Source organism: Gopherus flavomarginatus, chromosome 9 (assembly GCF_025201925.1).
Source record: "Gopherus flavomarginatus isolate rGopFla2 chromosome 9, rGopFla2.mat.asm, whole genome shotgun sequence".
NCBI lineage: Eukaryota > Metazoa > Chordata > Testudines > Testudinidae > Gopherus > Gopherus flavomarginatus.
Genome location: NC_066625.1, coordinates 38,291,180 through 38,309,016, shown reverse-complemented (window position 1 = coordinate 38,309,016; position 17,837 = coordinate 38,291,180). Strand labels below are relative to the sequence as shown.

The 17,837-nt window shown below is 44.7% G+C and overlaps 2 protein-coding genes and 1 long non-coding RNA gene across 6 annotated transcripts in view; 1 reads left to right on the top strand and 2 right to left on the bottom strand.

Moving 5' to 3' along the window:
• Window positions 1–17,837, bottom strand: part of LOC127058370 (uncharacterized) — a 278,050-nt gene that overhangs the window by 217,552 nt on the left and 42,661 nt on the right. The window lies entirely within an intron of this gene.
• Window positions 21–4,901, top strand: LOC127058458 (uncharacterized). 4 transcript variants are annotated; one of them, XR_007776374.1, is made up of 4 exons: window positions 21–117; window positions 540–658; window positions 3,691–3,848; window positions 4,295–4,901. It is a non-coding gene; the product is annotated as an uncharacterized LOC127058458 (long non-coding RNA). The 4 variants fall into 4 exon arrangements; XR_007776373.1 differs by having other exon boundaries at window positions 21–139; XR_007776372.1 differs by lacking the exon at window positions 540–658 and having other exon boundaries at window positions 33–139.
• The window catches only part of ATP6V0C (ATPase H+ transporting V0 subunit c), a 29,075-nt gene continuing 24,581 nt past the window's right edge, over window positions 13,344–17,837 (bottom strand). The window contains exons 2-3 of the mRNA XM_050968503.1: window positions 16,938–17,121; window positions 13,344–14,174 (exon numbers count right to left, since the gene is read on the bottom strand). Of these exons, the coding sequence (XP_050824460.1) occupies window positions 13,970–14,174; window positions 16,938–17,121 (389 nt within the window). The 3' untranslated portion in view covers window positions 13,344–13,969. The remainder of the gene's footprint in view (window positions 14,175–16,937; window positions 17,122–17,837) is intronic.

The window sequence follows — 17,837 nt, the reverse complement described above, 5'->3', positions numbered from 1 at the left end:
GGGCGAAGAACAGCAGGATAGTCAGCTGCTGCCGCCATCTTAGGGAGGTCGCTCGCGCCTAAAGCCGAAGGGAGCCGGTAGGGTGGGTCGTGACGGGTTGCTCGGCCCTGAGAGCAGGTTTGACGGCGGGGTTGCCAGGGTATGTTTGGGGGGCGATCGGGAGGGTGGGTTGCTGGAGGCAGGTGGGTCACTGGGGGCGGGTAGCTTGCAGGATGGGTAGCTGGAGGCAGGTTTGAGGGCACCTTAGCGGGTGAGCTGTGGGCGATTTGTGATGGGCTGACACCAGGCAGAGCCAGAGCTCCTCAGGGGGCTGGGCTCAGAGGTTACAGGGGATGTGGGGGAGGGAAGTTGGGGGCATTTGACCCTTTTCTGGGTTTGTGAGCTGGGGTGAGCTCTGCTGCCATGAGAGGAGGCTGGGTCACCGGTCACAATAATGCAATGTGATGACGGGCATCAAAGTCACATAACTGAAATCAAGCTGCCAGCATGTTGTAATGCAATGCTCTGCTTTTAAAAGCATCTTTATTCACTCTTCTCAGCTCAGTAGACTAGAATAGGGGCAAGCTACCTTTGCCTTTACAAATGCAGTCATGTTACCAGGATCTGGAATGGTCCCCTGCCCTCATCTCAATGCCCTTTGCAAGCAGTCTCTGGTGAGGTAGGTATTTTTGTTCCATCAATATAATGATTGGCCAAAAGTCACATGACAAGTCAGTAGGCTTTAATTTTATATCTCCTCAGAAATCAATGCTACTGCGCCTGTCAGTTCACAAATGTAAATAAATTATTTGGAATTAGGTTGACCAAATAGCAAGTGTAAAAATCAGGATGGGGGGTGGGGGTAATAGGTACCTATGTAAGAAAAAGCTGCAAAAATCAGGACTGTCCCTATAAAATCGGGACATCTGGTCACCCTATTTGGAATGGCTGCAGTCAGTTCCATGAAAACTCGTCTCTACCGACCCATCTATGGCTGCTCAGCTTCTGTGGAGATCAGGCCACAGATGTGGGGAGCATTGAATTTATTTAGTAATTTTGTATTGCCAGAGAGCCAGGGCTATGTAGGGTGGCTATCAGGAGGGGATTTCGCCTGAGGCTGCACAGGCTGTTTGGAGAAATTTATTTTTAAAAGCTTTTTTGATAGAGGATTACTAGGGCGTTGCACACTTCATTACTTCTGTAGGCTGTGCCTCCATCCCACCCCACCAGCCCCTTCTGGCGCCCTCTCATTCCCCTTATTTCAGGGAACCACCTCCATTTCCTTCTCCCATACCATTGTCTTTGACTCCTCCGCTCTTTACCATGCCAGGGGGTTGGTGTGTTTCCCAGTCCTTCCTCTCCACGTACAGGGTCCCCCATTCTCCACCTCCTATGTGCCAGGAGTGTATGTCTCTTTCATACCTTTCTTTCCCTGTGGATTGGAAGGGACGGGCAGATGGTTGGTGCCATCTATCTTTCTCTTTGCCTCCCCTGCTATGGAGTAGGCTTGGGGGGAGGCAGCACACTCAGATGGAGGAAGGAATGAAACCTCCTTTACACCCAAGGGTGAAAGTAACTTACAAGATTTACCGGTACTGCCAGAGGCCTGAGGGGGGCGTGGCCTCATCCAGAAGAGGTGTGGCCTCAAGCCAAAGAGGATTTAAAGGCTCAAGATTTAAAGACCTTGGGGCACTGGCTGTGGCTGGGAGCCCCAGGGCCTTTAAATCAACCAGGGACTCCCAGCTGAAGAGGTGGCTGGGAGACCCCCAGGGCTCTAGGGCAAATTAAAGGGCCTGGGGCTCCGGCTGCCATGGGGAACTCTGAGCTTTGCCAGGCTGGGGCTGGGATTTAAAGGGCCTGGAGCTCCTGCCGCTGCCTGTTGTGATAGATGCTGTGAAAACACAGCAAAGCCAGTCCCTGCTCCAAAGAGCTGACAGTCTTGGATTTGGAACATTAATACCAAAACCAGCTTGACCTAGAAACCAGACTCATTCAAAAATTTTAAGGACTCAACATCTTTAGCCAAAGAGGCTCTACTCGTGGGGGAATTCTGTGCCACTGTGCATGTGCAGAATTTATGTCCTCCACAGATTTCTTTGCTTCCCTGCAGAAAAATGACTTTCTGATAGGGAAGCAAAAGGAAGCCACAAGAATGGTCATGCAACCCTCCCCAGCAGTATGTCTTGGGTGCCCAGGGCAGCTGGCAGAGAGGTAAATCACTGTGGGGTAGAGGGCGGGACTGGGGAAGACCTAGCTGGTGGCTCCTACCCTGTGCCAGGCTCAGCTGCTAGTCCCAGCCAGGCAGGGGAGGATGGGATTTCCTCTTCCCCTGCATAGCATCCAGGGCTGGGTCAGACCCACCCCCAGGTTTCTCCCCCAGCTGCAGGAAGCTCAACAAATTCCCCCCGTTTCCTGCACCCATCACTCCTCAGCTTCAGGAGGAGGGATCCCTGCACAGGAAGTTGCTCTCCCATCCACCCAACCCCCATGCATCCAGACACCCTCATCCCCAGACCCTGCCACCGAGCCTCACCCCCCCACACTCAGAACCCCCTACGATGAGCCTCACTTCCCCTATGCCTGGACCACCCTGAAGAGCCACCCACACCCGGATCCTCCCCCTCACTGATCCCTAACCAGTTCTACCTGGATTCCCACACCCAGACCCCCCTGCCAAGCTCTGTCCCCTTCCACGTCCAGACCTCGCCCCCTGAGCTCCAGCCACCTTCACCTGGACCACCTTAACCTGCAGAATCCCATTACTGTTGCAGAACCCCCCAACAAGGCCCTGTGTATTCAGATCCCCTCCACACCTGGATCCTCCACTGAGCCGCCTGTACCCAGATTGCCCCACACACAACTCTCTCAACCCACAACTGGCTCCCCCTACACTAAACCCCTCCACACTTGGATCTTACTTTGCTGAGCCTGCCTGCCCACACCTGGTGCACCTGGCAAGCAGGGGCAGGTCCCTGGGGTGTTTCTGGGGCAGGCCTGGTCCTTTCATTGTGTGTCAGTTGTGTGCAGTCTCACTGCTGAGTCTGTGTCCCGGGGGGCTGCACAGTGATCTCCTACCTCTGTGCAGCCAGTGGCCTGTGCTCACCAGTGCCTTGCTGGAGCCTCCACGTTTATTTGACAAATAAAATTGGCAGAATTTTAAAATATTGTGTGCAGACATTGATTTGTACAAATTAAAATGTTCTAATGATTTTTTCCTTAAGTAAATTACCTGACTTTCATCTAATGATTTCTTGTCTGAAAATTTTTTAAACTTGGGATAAATGTATCAAAGAAAATTCTGGGATTCTGCAATGCACAATTATTTATATTAGGTAAATTAGTTAGTTAGTCCTATGCGCTTCTTAGTCTTTCAAACCAGGCTTTTTACTCCTGAGGGCATTCTGCACCAAAGAATTAAAAATTCTGCACCAAAAAAATAAAATTTTAGCCCGTGAAAGGAATACTTGGGGTTTTAAGCTGCACGCAAGGGCAGTTGGCCCCAAGAATCACTGCAAACTGCTTAAATCATCCTTTAGGGTAGGAATTCGCTACTCATATCCAATTGCTTTAGTTTATTTAATTAATTTATTTAGTTCTTTCGTTTTGTTTATTTGCTAGGTAATCTGCTTTGATCTGTTTGCTATCCCTTATAGTCACTTAAAATCTATCTTTTGTATTTAACAAACTTGTTTTTGTTTTTTCTAAAACCAGTGTGGCTATTATAACTTGGGGCAGAAGCTGTTGCATATCTCTCTGCACACTGAGGGAGGGAGTGAATTTCATGAGCTTACGCTGTACAGTTCTCTGTGCAGCACAAGATGGAATGATTTGGGTTTACCCTCCAGAGGGGGTGTGTGCCTGAGAAGCTGGTAAGTGCTCTAGCTGTATAGCCTTCCCATGTTGGGGCTGGTCAGAAAGCCTGTGTGCACTTACAACAGTGGGCTGTGTCCCTATGTGTATACTGATTGAAAGAGCAAGATTGGAGAGCTTAGCAACTTGTCACAGCAATACAGTGTGAGAGGGAGCCCAGGCTGGTGGGTCAGGGGGCTCAGTGGTACCCCAGTTTCAGGCAGCTCTCTGGGAGGGACCCATCAGACATCCTGAAAGAGGTGAGAAAGAGGACGATAGTCAGCTAAACAAGACCATTGTGTATGTAGGCAGCATTGAGTGCTAGGCCAAGTTGAGAGATAGTGGGTAGATAGTGGGTGTCAGATGCTGCCTGTAGATTCTTTACCAAGGGTTTGGGGCGGGGGGCGAGTCTCTGTCAGACAATTGTTAAATCAAGATTGATGTTTTGCTAAAACCTCTGCTCTAGGAATTATTTTGGGGCAGTCTCTGGCCTGTGTTATGCAGGAGGTCAGCCTAGATGATCACAATGGTCCCTTCTGGCCTGGGAATCTATGAATCTAACTATACTCCGACTCCTCAACACCTCATCCAAACCCTGAGTCTACAAGGCCCATGCCTGGCAGGTAGGTCGGCATGCTGATGGAGTACATTGCTGGAGCCTGTTGGGGGTAAAGGAAGAACAGGGACTGAATGGTCCCCGTAGTTCTCAGGGGTCTGAGTCACTAGAGACATCTGCTGGTGCAACACATGAAGGACTTGAATAAGCTTATTCCTGCTTGGGAATGGTCAGTGAGAAGCACCACAGCTGGGCAGTTAGGGGAACTGCACTGGCCAAAATATAAATTCAGAGGCACTCCTCTGAACTTGTTTTTCTTACTGCTGTTTAACAATTTGTAGATACTCAAAATAAATTACCCTCACCTGGTGTCCTCTGCTTTCCAGTCCTATTCATGCATGCATAGTTAAATATCAATTACCTACCATAGGAGATGCCTGGCTTTCGAACCCATTAGACCAAAATGTTAGTCCTAGGATCACAGCTATGTTTGGTTATGCAGAAGTCATATTAGAGACTTAAAAGCAGCAAAGAGTCCTGTGGCACCTTATAGACTAACAGCTAGTGTGTCAAACGTTTCCCAGGGTTGACAGTCCCTGAGGGTCTGTACATTCTGAATGCAATATAAAGAATACCTCTCTAAGAATGGCTGCAGCTTCTCAACTGGCTTGCTCAGGAAGCAGCAGCTATCTGAGGTATTTATCTGGACCCATCTGTATACTATCTGAACACTGCACACTCAGTGTATTTATCCTTACAACACACTTGTGAGGTAAGGCAAGGCAGTGCTGCTATCCACATTGTGAAGAAAGAGAATTGAGGCAGAGAGGCAAAGTAATTTGCACACAGTCACACGGAAATCTGTGGCACAGCAGGGAATTGAACCCCCGTTTCCCAAGTCCCAGGTTAGAATCCTAACCACTGGCCCTGCCTTCAGCCAAGACGCAGAAACACTTACTGCATTTAAAATTTGTAACTCCTTGTACTGCAGGTGACTGGATTACAAGAAGTAATAGAATTGCCATCCTAACTAGAGGTCTTAAAACCAAGCTCTACTTCATCTAAAGAGTAACACAGCCTCATCACAAAGGCATGTTTGAGATTGTTACCAACTGCTCCTGAGTTGAAATCAAGTGTGTGTAGATTGTTACCAGTTAGTTAAATCAGTTCTTTGCTAAAAGCTGACTTGTGTCTGGATTCATTAAACTGACCACATACCCTATAACCACAGATTAGCGGTGACTGCCTTCCAGTTGCTTACATTTCAATGTCTTTGTTGATTTTAAGACATGGAATGGACAGGTTTTCCACTACCAGCACAAACTTTGTGTGCCTTTCTTGGGGGTGCAGTGTGTGCTTTGGCTACATCTACACTGCACCCAGAAGAGTAATGTGCAATATGTGTAGGTATACCTGCACTAGCTGTAAGAGAGCGAGCTTGCTAAAAATGGCAAGGAGGACACAGTGCAGGTGAGTAATGAGGGTTATGAATTCAGGGGATCAGGTGCAGTCCTTGCTGCTATATCCTGTTACTTTCAGAAAGGTAGAGAGAGAGTATCTGGCATAGGTGCAGCTACACAAGCTGCAAATTACACCTCCGGTTGCAGCGTACATTTAGGCCAAGTCTATATTAGGATGGCTTTGCAAGCAAAGCACCCCTAGCATGCACTGGCACTGTTGCTAACATAGTTTATTCCAGCCCCATGCTCCAGAGCAAAATAAGCTATACTGGTACAACTGCAGTTTGGCTGATATGTCTACGCTAGGGGCTTTTGCTGACACAGCTGTGTTGGTCAGAGATCAAATCTCACACCCTGGCTGTTAGGATATAGATATTCAAGCCTGTCTATAAAGGCCTATACTTTAAGAATTTAGGTATATGTTTATTATTTAGCTAGTTATAGAGATATAAAACAAAGAATCTGTGTAAGGGCCTTCTCTCACTGTGACAGTCTGAGGCCCTGTTTAGTCATACTGAAATAAGGCAATCAGGGGCTGTTAGGAAGGTGATCCGATCTATCACTTCCAGAGAAAGGGAAGAGCCTAGAAGATGTATAAGGAAATTTAATTTGATAGTTTTCTGTCTGGTAAGAACTCACTTACCAATAGACATAGCTGGGAAACCCTTACGTCTTTATAGATGTAGTTGTGAACCCCTCGCTTCTGTATTGTTTTGTATGTTTATTTGCATGGTCTGTGTCAGGTTTTGTGATTGTTTCTGTCTGCTGTATTAATTTTGCTTGGTATAAACTAAGGTGGTGGGATATAATTTGTTAGCTAATCATGTTACAATATGTTAGAATTGGTTATGTAAATTTCAGTAGAATGGTTAAGATATAGCTGTGAATATTATTGTATAAATTAGGGGCAAACAGGAAGTAAGTTAGGATTCAAAAATAAGAAAAAAGGAACTTGGATTTAAGCTTGTTGGAAGTTCACCCCAATAAACATCGAATTGTTTGCACCTTCGGACTTTGGGGATTGCTGCTCTCTGTTCATGTGAGAAGGACCAGGGTAGTGGAAGAGTGAAGGAATAAGCTCTCTAACATTGACCAACATAGTTGTGCTGGCAAAACTCTCTAGTGTAGACCAGGGGTGGGGGGGTGGGAGAGAGAGTGTGTGGGTGGAGTAGGGGCAAAGCGAAATGTGGAAGATGCCACAATTCTACCAGAAGCACCAAATTACATGAGGAAAATTATTTCTCTGACATTTCTGAAGCCTTCTGAACAGACCAAGTGAGAACAGCAAGACAGAGTCCTAATCTCCAAACTGCTGCTGGACAGTGGTTTTAAAATTGCACAGGACCTATATTAGACATTTCCAGCAGCAAAACTGCATCACTTATCACCCTTCTGCACAGAACATCAGAGCTGTGACCAAGCTGAAATTTTTTTTAAACATTTTCTCATCTCAAGCCATTTAAGTTTTGTCTTCCAAATATTAAAATCCTGCAGCCATCAGAGAGAGATTTATACAGGTTGTATGGCAGAGTTAGAGGAGGGCCTAAAAGTAGTTGGGGATATGCATGCAAAATCCACCACATGTACACTCTTCAGGGAATACTCACAGTCAGGTTGCTATCTAGGCAATTGGAAAGCATATTAGCAAATTGCACAGAAAATAGCAACAGAAAATGCTGAGAGTAACTTTAATCTGTAATGGTTGCATATGAAATAACCCCACAGCAAACTGAAGGCTCTGGTCTAGAGAAGTCCTAAAACTTAACCACCCCGACTCAGTTGCACCTTCTTATAAGAGCTTGTAAAGGTTACAAGGACGACGTATAATAAGTCTCTAATATCAGAAGGGTAGCCGTGTTAGTCTGGATCTGTAAAAGCAGCAAAGAGTCCTGTGGCACCTTATAGACTAACAGACGTTTTGGAGCATGAGCTTTTGTGGGTGAATACCCACTTTGTCAGATGCATGTAGTGGAAATCTCCAGAGGCAGGTATATATATGCAGGCAAGCTAGAGATAATGAGGTAGTTCAATCAGGGAGGATGAGGCCCTGTTCTAGCAGTTGAGGTGTGAAAACCAAGGGAGGAGAAACTGGTTCTGTAATTGGCAATTACAATTGGTATTCACCCACAAAAGCTCATGCTCCAAAACGTCTGTTAGTCTATAAGGTGCCACAGGACTCTTTGCTGCTTTTACAGATCCAGACTAACACGGCTACCCTTCTGATATTAGAGACTTATTATACGTCGTCCTTGTAACCTTTACAAGCTCTTATAAGAAGGTGCAACTGAGTCGGGGTGGTTAAGTTTTAGGACTTCTCTAGACCAGAGCCTTCAGTTTGCTGTGGGGTTATTTCATATGCAACCATTACAGATTAAAGTTACTCTCAGCATTTTCTGTTGCTATTTTCTGTGCAATTTGCTAATATGCTTTCCAATTGCCTAGATAGCAACCTGACTGTGAGTATTCCCTGAAGAGTGTACATGTGGTGGATTTTGCATGCATATCCCCAACTACTTTTAGGCCCTCCTCTAACTCTGCCATACAACCTGTATAAATCTCTCTCTGATGGCTGCAGGATTTTAATATTTGGAAGACAAAACTTAAATGGCTTGAGATGAGAAAATGTTTAAAAAAAATTTCAGCTTGGTCACAGCTCTGATGTTCTGTGCAGAAGGGTGATAAGTGATGCAGTTTTGCTGCTGGAAATGTCTAATATAGGTCCTGTGCAATTTTAAAACCACTGTCCAGCAGCAGTTTGGAGATTAGGACTCTGTCTTGCTGTTCTCACTTGGTCTGTTCAGAAGGCTTCAGAAATGTCAGAGAAATAATTTTCCTCATGTAATTTGGTGCTTCTGGTAGAATTGTGGCATCTTCCACATTTTGCTTTACCCCTACTCCACCCACACACTCTCTCTCCCACCCCCCACCCCTGGTCTACACTAGAGAGTTTTGCCAGCACAACTATGTTGGTCAATGTTAGAGAGCTTATTCCTTCACTCTTCCACTTGCCTGGTCCTTCTCGCATGAACAGAGAGCAGCAATCCCCAAAGTCCGAAGGTGCAAACAATTTGATGTTTATTGGGGTGAACTTCCAACAAGCTTAAATCCAAGTTCCTTTTTTCTTATTTTTGAATCCTAACTTACTTCCTGTTTGCCCCAATTTATACAATAATATTCACAGCTATATCTTAACCAATCATTCTACTGAAATTTACATAACCAATTCTAACATATTGTAACATGATTAGCTAACCAATTATATCCCACCACCTTAATTAGTTTACACCAAGCAAAATTAATAATACAGCAGACAGAAGCAATCACAAAACCTGACACAGACCATGCAAATAAACATACAAAACAATACAGAAGCGAGGGGTTCACAACTACATCTATAAAGACGTAAGGGTTTCCCAGCTGTGTCTATTGGTAAGTGAGTTCTTACCAGACAGAAAACTATCAAACTAAATTTTCTTTTACATCTTCTAGGCTCTTCCCTTTCTCTGGAGGTGATAGATCGGATCACCTTCCTAACAGCCCGATTGCCTTATTTCAGTATGACTAAACAGGGCCTCAGACTGTCACAGTGAGAGAAGGCCCTTACACAGATTCTTTGTTTTGTATCTCTATAACTAGCTAAATAATAAACATATACCTAAATTCTTAAAGTATAGGCCTTTATAGACAGGCTTGAATATCTATATCCTAACAGCCAGGGTGTGAGATTTGATCTCTGACCCACACAGCTGTGTCAGCAAAAGCCCCTAGCGTAGACATATCAGCCAAACTGCAGTTGTGCCAGTATAGCTTATTTTGCTCTGGAGCATGGGGCTGGAATAAACTATGTTAGCAACAGTGCTGCCTCCATGCTAGGGGTGCTTTGCTTGCAAAGCCATCCTAATATAGACTTGGCCTAAATGTACGCTGCAACCGGAGGTGTAATTTGCAGCTTGTGTAGCTGCACCTATGCCAGATACTATCTCTCTACCTTTCTGAAAGTAACAGGATATGGCAGCAAGGACTGCACCTGATCCCCTGAATTCATAACCCTCATTACTCACCTGCACTGTGTCCTCCTTGCCATTTTTAGCAAGCTCGCTCTCTTACAGCTAGTGCAGGTATACCTACACACATTGCACATTACTCTTCTGGGTGCAGTGTAGATGTAGCCAAAGCACACACTTCACCCCCAAGAAAGGCACACAAAGCTTGTGCTGGTAGTGGAAAACTTGTCCATTCCATGTCTTAAAATCAACAAAGACATTGAAATGTAAGCAACTGGAAGGCAGTCACCGCTAATTGTGTGGTTATAGGGTATGTGGTCAGTTCAATGAATCCAGACACAAGTCAGCTTTTAGCAAAGAACTGATTTAACTAACTGGTAACAATCTACACACACTTGATTTCAACTCAGGAGCAGTTGGCAACAATCTCAAACATGCCTTTGTGTTGAGGCTGTGTTACGGTTTTAAGACCTCTAGTTAGGATGGCAATTCTATTACTTCTTGTAATCCAGTCACCTTCAGTACAAGGAATTACAAATTTTAAATGCAGTAAGTGTTTCTGCGTCTTGGCTGAAGGCAGGGCCAGTAGTTAGGATTCTAACCTGGGACTTGGGAAACGGGAGTTCAATTCCCTGCTGTGCCACAGATTTCCGTGTGACTGTGTGCAAATTACTTTGCCTCTCTGCCTCAATTCTCTTTCTCCACAATGTGGATAGCAGCACTGCCTTGCCTTACCTCACAAGTGTGTTGTAAGGATAAATACACTGAGTGTGCAGTGTTCAGATAGTATACAGATGGGTCCAGATAAATACCTCAGATAGCTGCTGCTTCCTGAGCAAGCCAGTTGAGAAGCTGCAGCCATCCTTAGAGAGGTATTCTGTATATTGGATTCAGAATGTACAGACCCTCAGGGATTGTCAACCCTGGGAAACGTTTGACACACTAGCTGCATGCATATAAAAGCAGGGTTTGAACCAGTGCAACATAATCTGGTTTGTACTAATGCAGCACAGCTACCATAGGTGCACAACACCCACTACAGACAAGCCCTCAAGTGGCTGAGGTTCTGCCAGGCTAGCTAAGAGATTCACTTGATAGCCAAGGTAAAAATGGAGGCGATACCACTGTTCTGGTTTTTAAAAGTGGATCATAGCTGAGTCACTAGTAGTCAGTGGAACTGCTTCTACTCCCAGGTTGGGTCTAAATGAAGTTTAGGGACAGATTTGGTTGAAGTTTTGACCAAAAATTAGCTCAAGTTCTACCTTTGAAAATTGGTGAATTTGGAATAATTTAAGGCTAACACTTGAAATATAGCCCCCTCCTGCAGTGATTTCAGCTCTAGGTTTGCTAATCTGGGTTGTCATCTTTGTTGGAGGGTGAGATGTTTTCCAGATGAACTTTCTGCAAGTTTGATTTTAGAAGCTTGTAGAAGTTTCATAAGAAACACATGCAAGTGACAGCCTGTTCTAAATTGACAGGATAGAAAAGGCTTGGGTTTGCCAAAATTCCTGCAAGGTTTACTTCAGAGCCATCACTGCAGACACTTATTTTAGGATACCTTGGTTAAAACATTAAAGTCATCCAGGTGTAAAAGAGTGCATGGGAAAATATCCTACTCCTTGGAGGAGCAGGCTGGAACGTGCAGCATGTAGATAATCAGCAATTTGGTGTGGGTTGCACATATGAGTGCCCTGAACCAGGCTCCTACTGAACAGTTTGGTAGTGACTTCTGACCTGTACCAAACCTGATTCAAAAGGGATGGTTTTTTTTCCCCCCTTGGGAAGCCAGCACACTTTCTACCACAGGGCAAGTAAAGTGAAGAGATTGCTCTAGGTCAGGGATCAGCAACCTTTGGCATATGGCTCACCAGGGTAAGCCCCCAGTAGGGCAGGCCCTTTTGTTTACCTGCTGCATCTGCATGTTTGGCCGGTCATAGCTCCCACTGGCTACGGTTCACCATTCCGGGGCTGCGGGAAGTGGTGCTGGCCGAGGGATGTGCTGGCCACGGCTTCTCGCAGTGCCCATTGGCCTGGAACAGCAAACCACAGCCAGTGGGAGCTGTGATCGGCTGAACCTGCAGATGTGGCAAGTAAACAAACTAGCCTGGGCTGGCCTGCCAGGGGGCTTACCTTGATGGGCTGCATGCTGAAGGTTGTGGATCCCTGCTCTAGGTGGTGGGGTACCTGCAGCACCACACTGGGCCACATGGGGTGCCCAGGGCTGCTTGCACCTTTACATGAGGAAGGTGCCTCAAGTGATGTAACTCAGGATAGGAGTTACTAGTGATACTCAGACCTCAGTGGTTCAGGTGTCACATTATTAACTGCCCTAAAAAGTCACAGTTGTGAGACTTCATTGGTTCATTTAGTGTAGTGCTGTAGCCTTATTCAGAAAAGGACAGGGACATATTTAGCTTTTTGTATATTTTGCTGTGAGACTATAACTGATAAGTATCTTATCAGTTACAGCTGGTTATGATAGTTAAGTGTTTTACTAGGTGCCGCAAAAACATTAAAGAGCCACTTGCAGCTCATGAGCCTGTTTTTGAGGATCACTGATCTACATTCTTCACCAGTAGAGGCAATTACAAGAGCTCTTCTTGGGCAAGACACAGTAAGGAAGTAGCTGAAGACTTTGGCTCAGTTTGAAGAAGTCTCAGGTGTATGCTCCACAGCATAAGAACATAAGTGCAGCCATACTGGGTCAGAAAAGGTCCATGTAGCCCAGTATCCTGTCTGCAGATAGCCAGCACCCCCCAGGGAATGAACAGAACAAGCAATCAAGGGATCCATCCTGCCCATTCCCAGTATGAATGGGGAAGCCATTCCTGCCACCCCTACAGAAGCATGCAGAATAATCAGTAAGCTACCTGCTGATATTTCTACATAGCAAGGAGTGAACCATGGATAGTCTGTTTAAGGGCTATTGCTGCCCTCTGTTTTGTGAGACCTCAAGCACAGACAATTCTTCTCTTGGCATGTACTGTTTTATTATCCATTTTTAGGCTCAGGTTTACAGCAGAAAAACTACATTTAAGTAGCTTGCACACTGGTAAAGTAGAGGGATAATGCATCAATTGCTAAGTAGGGCTAGTCCTGCACCCTTTCCATTGCACCTGGACCAAGTAAGCCACAGCCATGACCTAACAGTGGGACTGATAACTGGGCCTTCAGCACACTCAACATCCTGTTAGCTCTGACTAATATGCAGCAGGTTGGAAGAACTGAGTGCATGCAGCATTGCTCTAGCCCAATGCTTTCAGAGTGCCCAGCCATTAGGTAAGAGCTTGTTATCCTTGGTAAGAGGATATTGCTCCTTTCATGTGCAAGCTTTATTTGATGCACTGCAGCATTAACTCTTCCATTACTATAGGCTCAACTGTACTGGAATCCTGCCTGCACCCATGATTCAGACAGTGTGTTGGAGGGGATGGGAGATGATATGCAGGCCTGTTTCACACAATTTAAAATAAACCACAAGATCTGCTACAGTAGTGTAGTGGAGGAAGTTTTATTTGGAAACATTGTATAACTGCAAACCCCAACACTGGGTGCACAACTGATGCCGGAGCATAAATTTTACTACTGGAAAGATGGGAGTGTTGGACATTTGCTGTCTAAGTAAGAGACAAAATTCTCACACTCCAATACCAGGACACTACAGCAATCTTTAGAATCGAGTTACATCCAAGGAATTCTCTGCACTTACAATTAACCCCACAGTGCAATAGTCTACATATGATTAATATATATAGCATGGGAAATTGAAAATTCTTGCTCCATAATGTATGAACATGTTAAGTCTTTTATAAATAAACATCCAGTGAAGAGAAAAAATTACATTTCTAGTTCCTATTTATACATAAAGTACTCTAAATGGCAAATGGGTGGAAAGTTGCACATAGGCCACACCAAGCCCTGAAGCAGGTTTTGGGCAGCCCATCCAGTTTAATATTGAAGTATACACAGGACAGACAAGTCACTAACATTCATCGCGCATTTACAAGAGATCCACTACCAAATTAAGACAACTGTACACATTGTTGAGACCATTTTCATTCTGGAGCTTGTTTTAAATGTGGGTTTGTTTGTTTAATTCTTTACATCATACTCTGTGGTATTTACTTTGTGGAAAGGATCAGGGCAACAATGAGGCCATAGAGACCCAAGACTTCAGCGAAGATCAAGATCAGGATCATTCCCACGAATAACCTGGGCTGTTGTGCTGTCCCCCGTACGCCTGCATCACCCACAATGCCAATGGCAAAGCCAGCAGCCAGACCACTGAGGCCCACACTCAACCCAGCACCCAGCTGAAGGAAACTCCTGCAGATAAAGAATGAGACAAGTTTAGTGGTGAACGACAGATCAAGTTCAAGGGCTGGGTCAAAAAAAAGATAACTGCCATTTCTCTGCAGAAACAAGACTTCCATCACCACTTCTGAAGAGGGAACCACACCCTCCTAAAGGGATAGATATTCCATCACAACCTCAGTTGGGAAGTTCCCAACTGCACACCTAGCTTTATCTCCCACTACACATGCAGGTATAGTCTTGGAAGACTGATGTTGAACATAGTTGGGAATCTCATGTTCTCAGGGTCTGCAAATGCAGAACCTAACAGGACATCAAGCCCATATACTATCTGGAAGCATGCTTCTGAAAGTACATTAGTAATTTAGTCAGAGGCAGTTCCAAATACTGGCAGCACATGAAGCTATGCAAGAATCAAACTGTCCATTAAACGTTTGAGGCTCTGGCAACTATGGCCGTGCATGTGTTTTCTAGGTAGTTACTGTACAGTAAGGAGTCATTTTGGTATTAAGTTCTATTCCAATATAAATATTTACCATATGATGCTGCACAGCTACAACTGAGTTGTTCTAATCCTGTTAGTCAGGACACCTGGCATGGCCAACTCCCAAGAATAAAGGTAGAGCATAATTTCACTTTCTACTGCTGATGGACAGCATAGCACAGTAACTCCTGCATTGTGATGCAGTCATTTCTAGAATCAAGGGGTTTAACACTATCACACTGGACAGTTGAGGACTGCCAGTCCCTCATTAACTTGCATAGAGATGGTTTCCCAAACTAAGAGTGCTTAAACAGATTCCTAATTTGTTAGGGCAGGAGAGTTGCCACTTCACAGGGGACCTGCCTTCATTTCAGTATGCTTGTTACCCAGTTAGGATTAAGACATTTTAGTGGACAGACATTTTAGGAAGTTACAGCAGTACAGGTTTTACTGCCATATTAAGCCAGTCTGTTGGACTGTCAGTTATTGTTACAGGCTGCTGTGTCTTAGGCTAGTTCCAGCCCTTCCTGGGAAGCTTGGAGCAGTCTAAAATTCAATCTCTTCCAGGCGCAAACAGGCAACTGTTGACAGGTTAGCATAGCTAAAGGATTAATTTACCAACATGCTGGCATGCTCTGAAAGGAGCAGCAACTTGCATTATTTACAAATGTCTCCTGGGTAACTGATGCATACCAAAGCTCAAATTTTGCTTATTTGACCAGCCTAATTAAGTTGCACAGCTTGTAAAGGGTATGGATTTTAAACAGTCCTTTGTTTTATCAGGAGCTGTACCATAGAGACTCTAGGTTTGTCTCACTGGCTGAGGATCCCTTTCTTGAACTCCTTATGGGCCATAGTGAGACAGCTTTAAATGCCAGTAATATATGAAGACAAACAGAATCGCAAGGTTGTATGATCATGTGACACTACAGCCTATGATTTTATAAAAATGCTAATGAGTGAATATAATGTAACGGGAATGTCATGCAAAACGTCTAAGCTCTGTAATGATAGCTTACAAATCTACTGTGATCATCCTATTTGTATGAATGTAACACTTATATTTCATATATCTAGTTTCAGATATATTTCATGTAACTGAGGGCCTACTGTAATTATGCGAAGTGTGGGCCATTAGTGGTGGTTTGGAATCTTGATGACTCCCATTAACCAGGGCAATTCACTGGATGACTGTTTGCAGGCAGGCTTTCCTGTGAGTCAGGCTGGGAGAAATGAAGGCTTGAAATCTTGCAGTGACATGTGATCATGTCACCTGAACTGGAATCCATTTTTAAACTGGCATCTTTCCATGGAGGAGGGGGTGGGAACCCAGAGAGGGAAAACAAGGATTCCTGCCTTATGCAAAAGATATATAAAGGGAAGGAACAGAACAAAGGGAAGAGAGGAGCCATCATGAAGAATCCCCTAGCTACCACCTGAGCTGGAACAAGAGCTGTACCAGGAAAAAAAAATTATGCCCAGGCCTAGAAGATGTCCAGTCTGAGGAAAAAAAATTACTGAAGAATCTAAGGGTGATACCTGTATTCAGTTTGATTAGACAAAGTTGCATGATTTTATTTTGCTTGGTGACTTACGTTGTTCTGTCTGTTACTACTTGGAACCACTTAAATCCTACTTTCTGTATTTAATAAAATCACTTTCAGTCAGTATGTCTGAATACCTGGGGGAGCAAACAGCTGTGACTCTCAGACGGTGAACAACTTTGAGTTTACCCTGCATAAGCTTTATACAGGATATAATGGATTTGAGTTTAGACCCCATTGGGAGTTTGGTATTTGAGTTTTAAAGACAAGCACACTTCTGTGAGCTGCTTTCAGGTAAACCAGCAGTTTTGGGGCAAGTAATTCAGACCCTGGGTCTTTGCTGGAGCAGATGGGAGTGTCTGGCTCAGCAAGACAGGGTGCTGGAGTCCTGAGCTGGCAGGGAAAGCAGAAGTAGTCTTGGCACACCAGGTGGAAGCTCCCAGGGGGCTTTCGTGATCCAATCTGTCACATCATGTATTGAAGCTCTCCATTGTGCATCATACACTGAGTTCCTAATAGGACAGGTCCGAAGTTCAGATCTACTTTCTACTGATTGTTACATGATTACAAGATATTCTATAGCTATAAAATGCTCTAGGTACTTCATTGCCCTTATCACCACAGATTCCAAGTACTCCATAACAAGTGGCTTCCCTGCACTTAAGTGGTACCTAGTCATTTGACAAGGGTCAAGAGTTTCAGGTTAACACTCCCAACACTGCTATTGACAGATGTAGCAAAACTTACTTGAATAGTGTGATGCCAGGTGCAAGGGAGTTGGCAATAAGGACTGCCACTACCAGGCCATAGATAGCTATAATACCCGCCATGACAACAGGGATGATTGACTTCATGATCAGTTCAGGCCTCATGACAGACATGGCTGCAATACCTGTGCCACTCTTTGCTGTTCCATAAGCAGCTCCCAAGGCTGGAAGAGAGGAAAACAATGTTAGTGGTATCCGTAGACCATATGCATATATGAGACCATGGTTTTCTATGCTATTGTACCCTAAGTTGCACAGGGCTTTGCTAGTAGGTAGGTAAACTGGCACCAGCTTCAACAAATATTTCCCTGATCTCCAGTTTGGTGGGTAATGCTGAAGTAGGAATGACTTGCTCAAGGTAACAAGATTAGACTTCTTCCAAATTTAGCCTGTTCCACCCATCACACACTGTAGCTAGGCTATGAGGCTAGGTTAGCCTGATGTCCCAAGCATATGCTGTGTTATCTGGAAACTGCTATTTCCTACATTTAGTTACAGGGCATGGGCTCAAACAGTGTTCTGTTCCTTTTGATTTACTGTTTAACTTAGCACCTCTAGAATTAGGACATGACCATGTGTAAGGTTTGAATCAGTGTCTCCTCCACACTGCATTTAGTCAGGCTACCAGCCTTCACCCCAAGCAATGACAGTGAATTAAGTCTCCCAGCAACTACAATTGAGCCTGTGTTGTTAACAAGCAGCAGTAAATGGTCAGACCTCACTGTATGGTCATTGCAACCTGTTGGTTAAACAGGTTTGGATGAGGTTTCAGTAGAAGGGCATTAGGAAGCAGTTACAGGGTGCAACACATCTATAATTACTTAAGTGTCTAGGAAGGCACTTAGAGGTATACTAAAAAAGTATCATTTGCAGCTTGAAA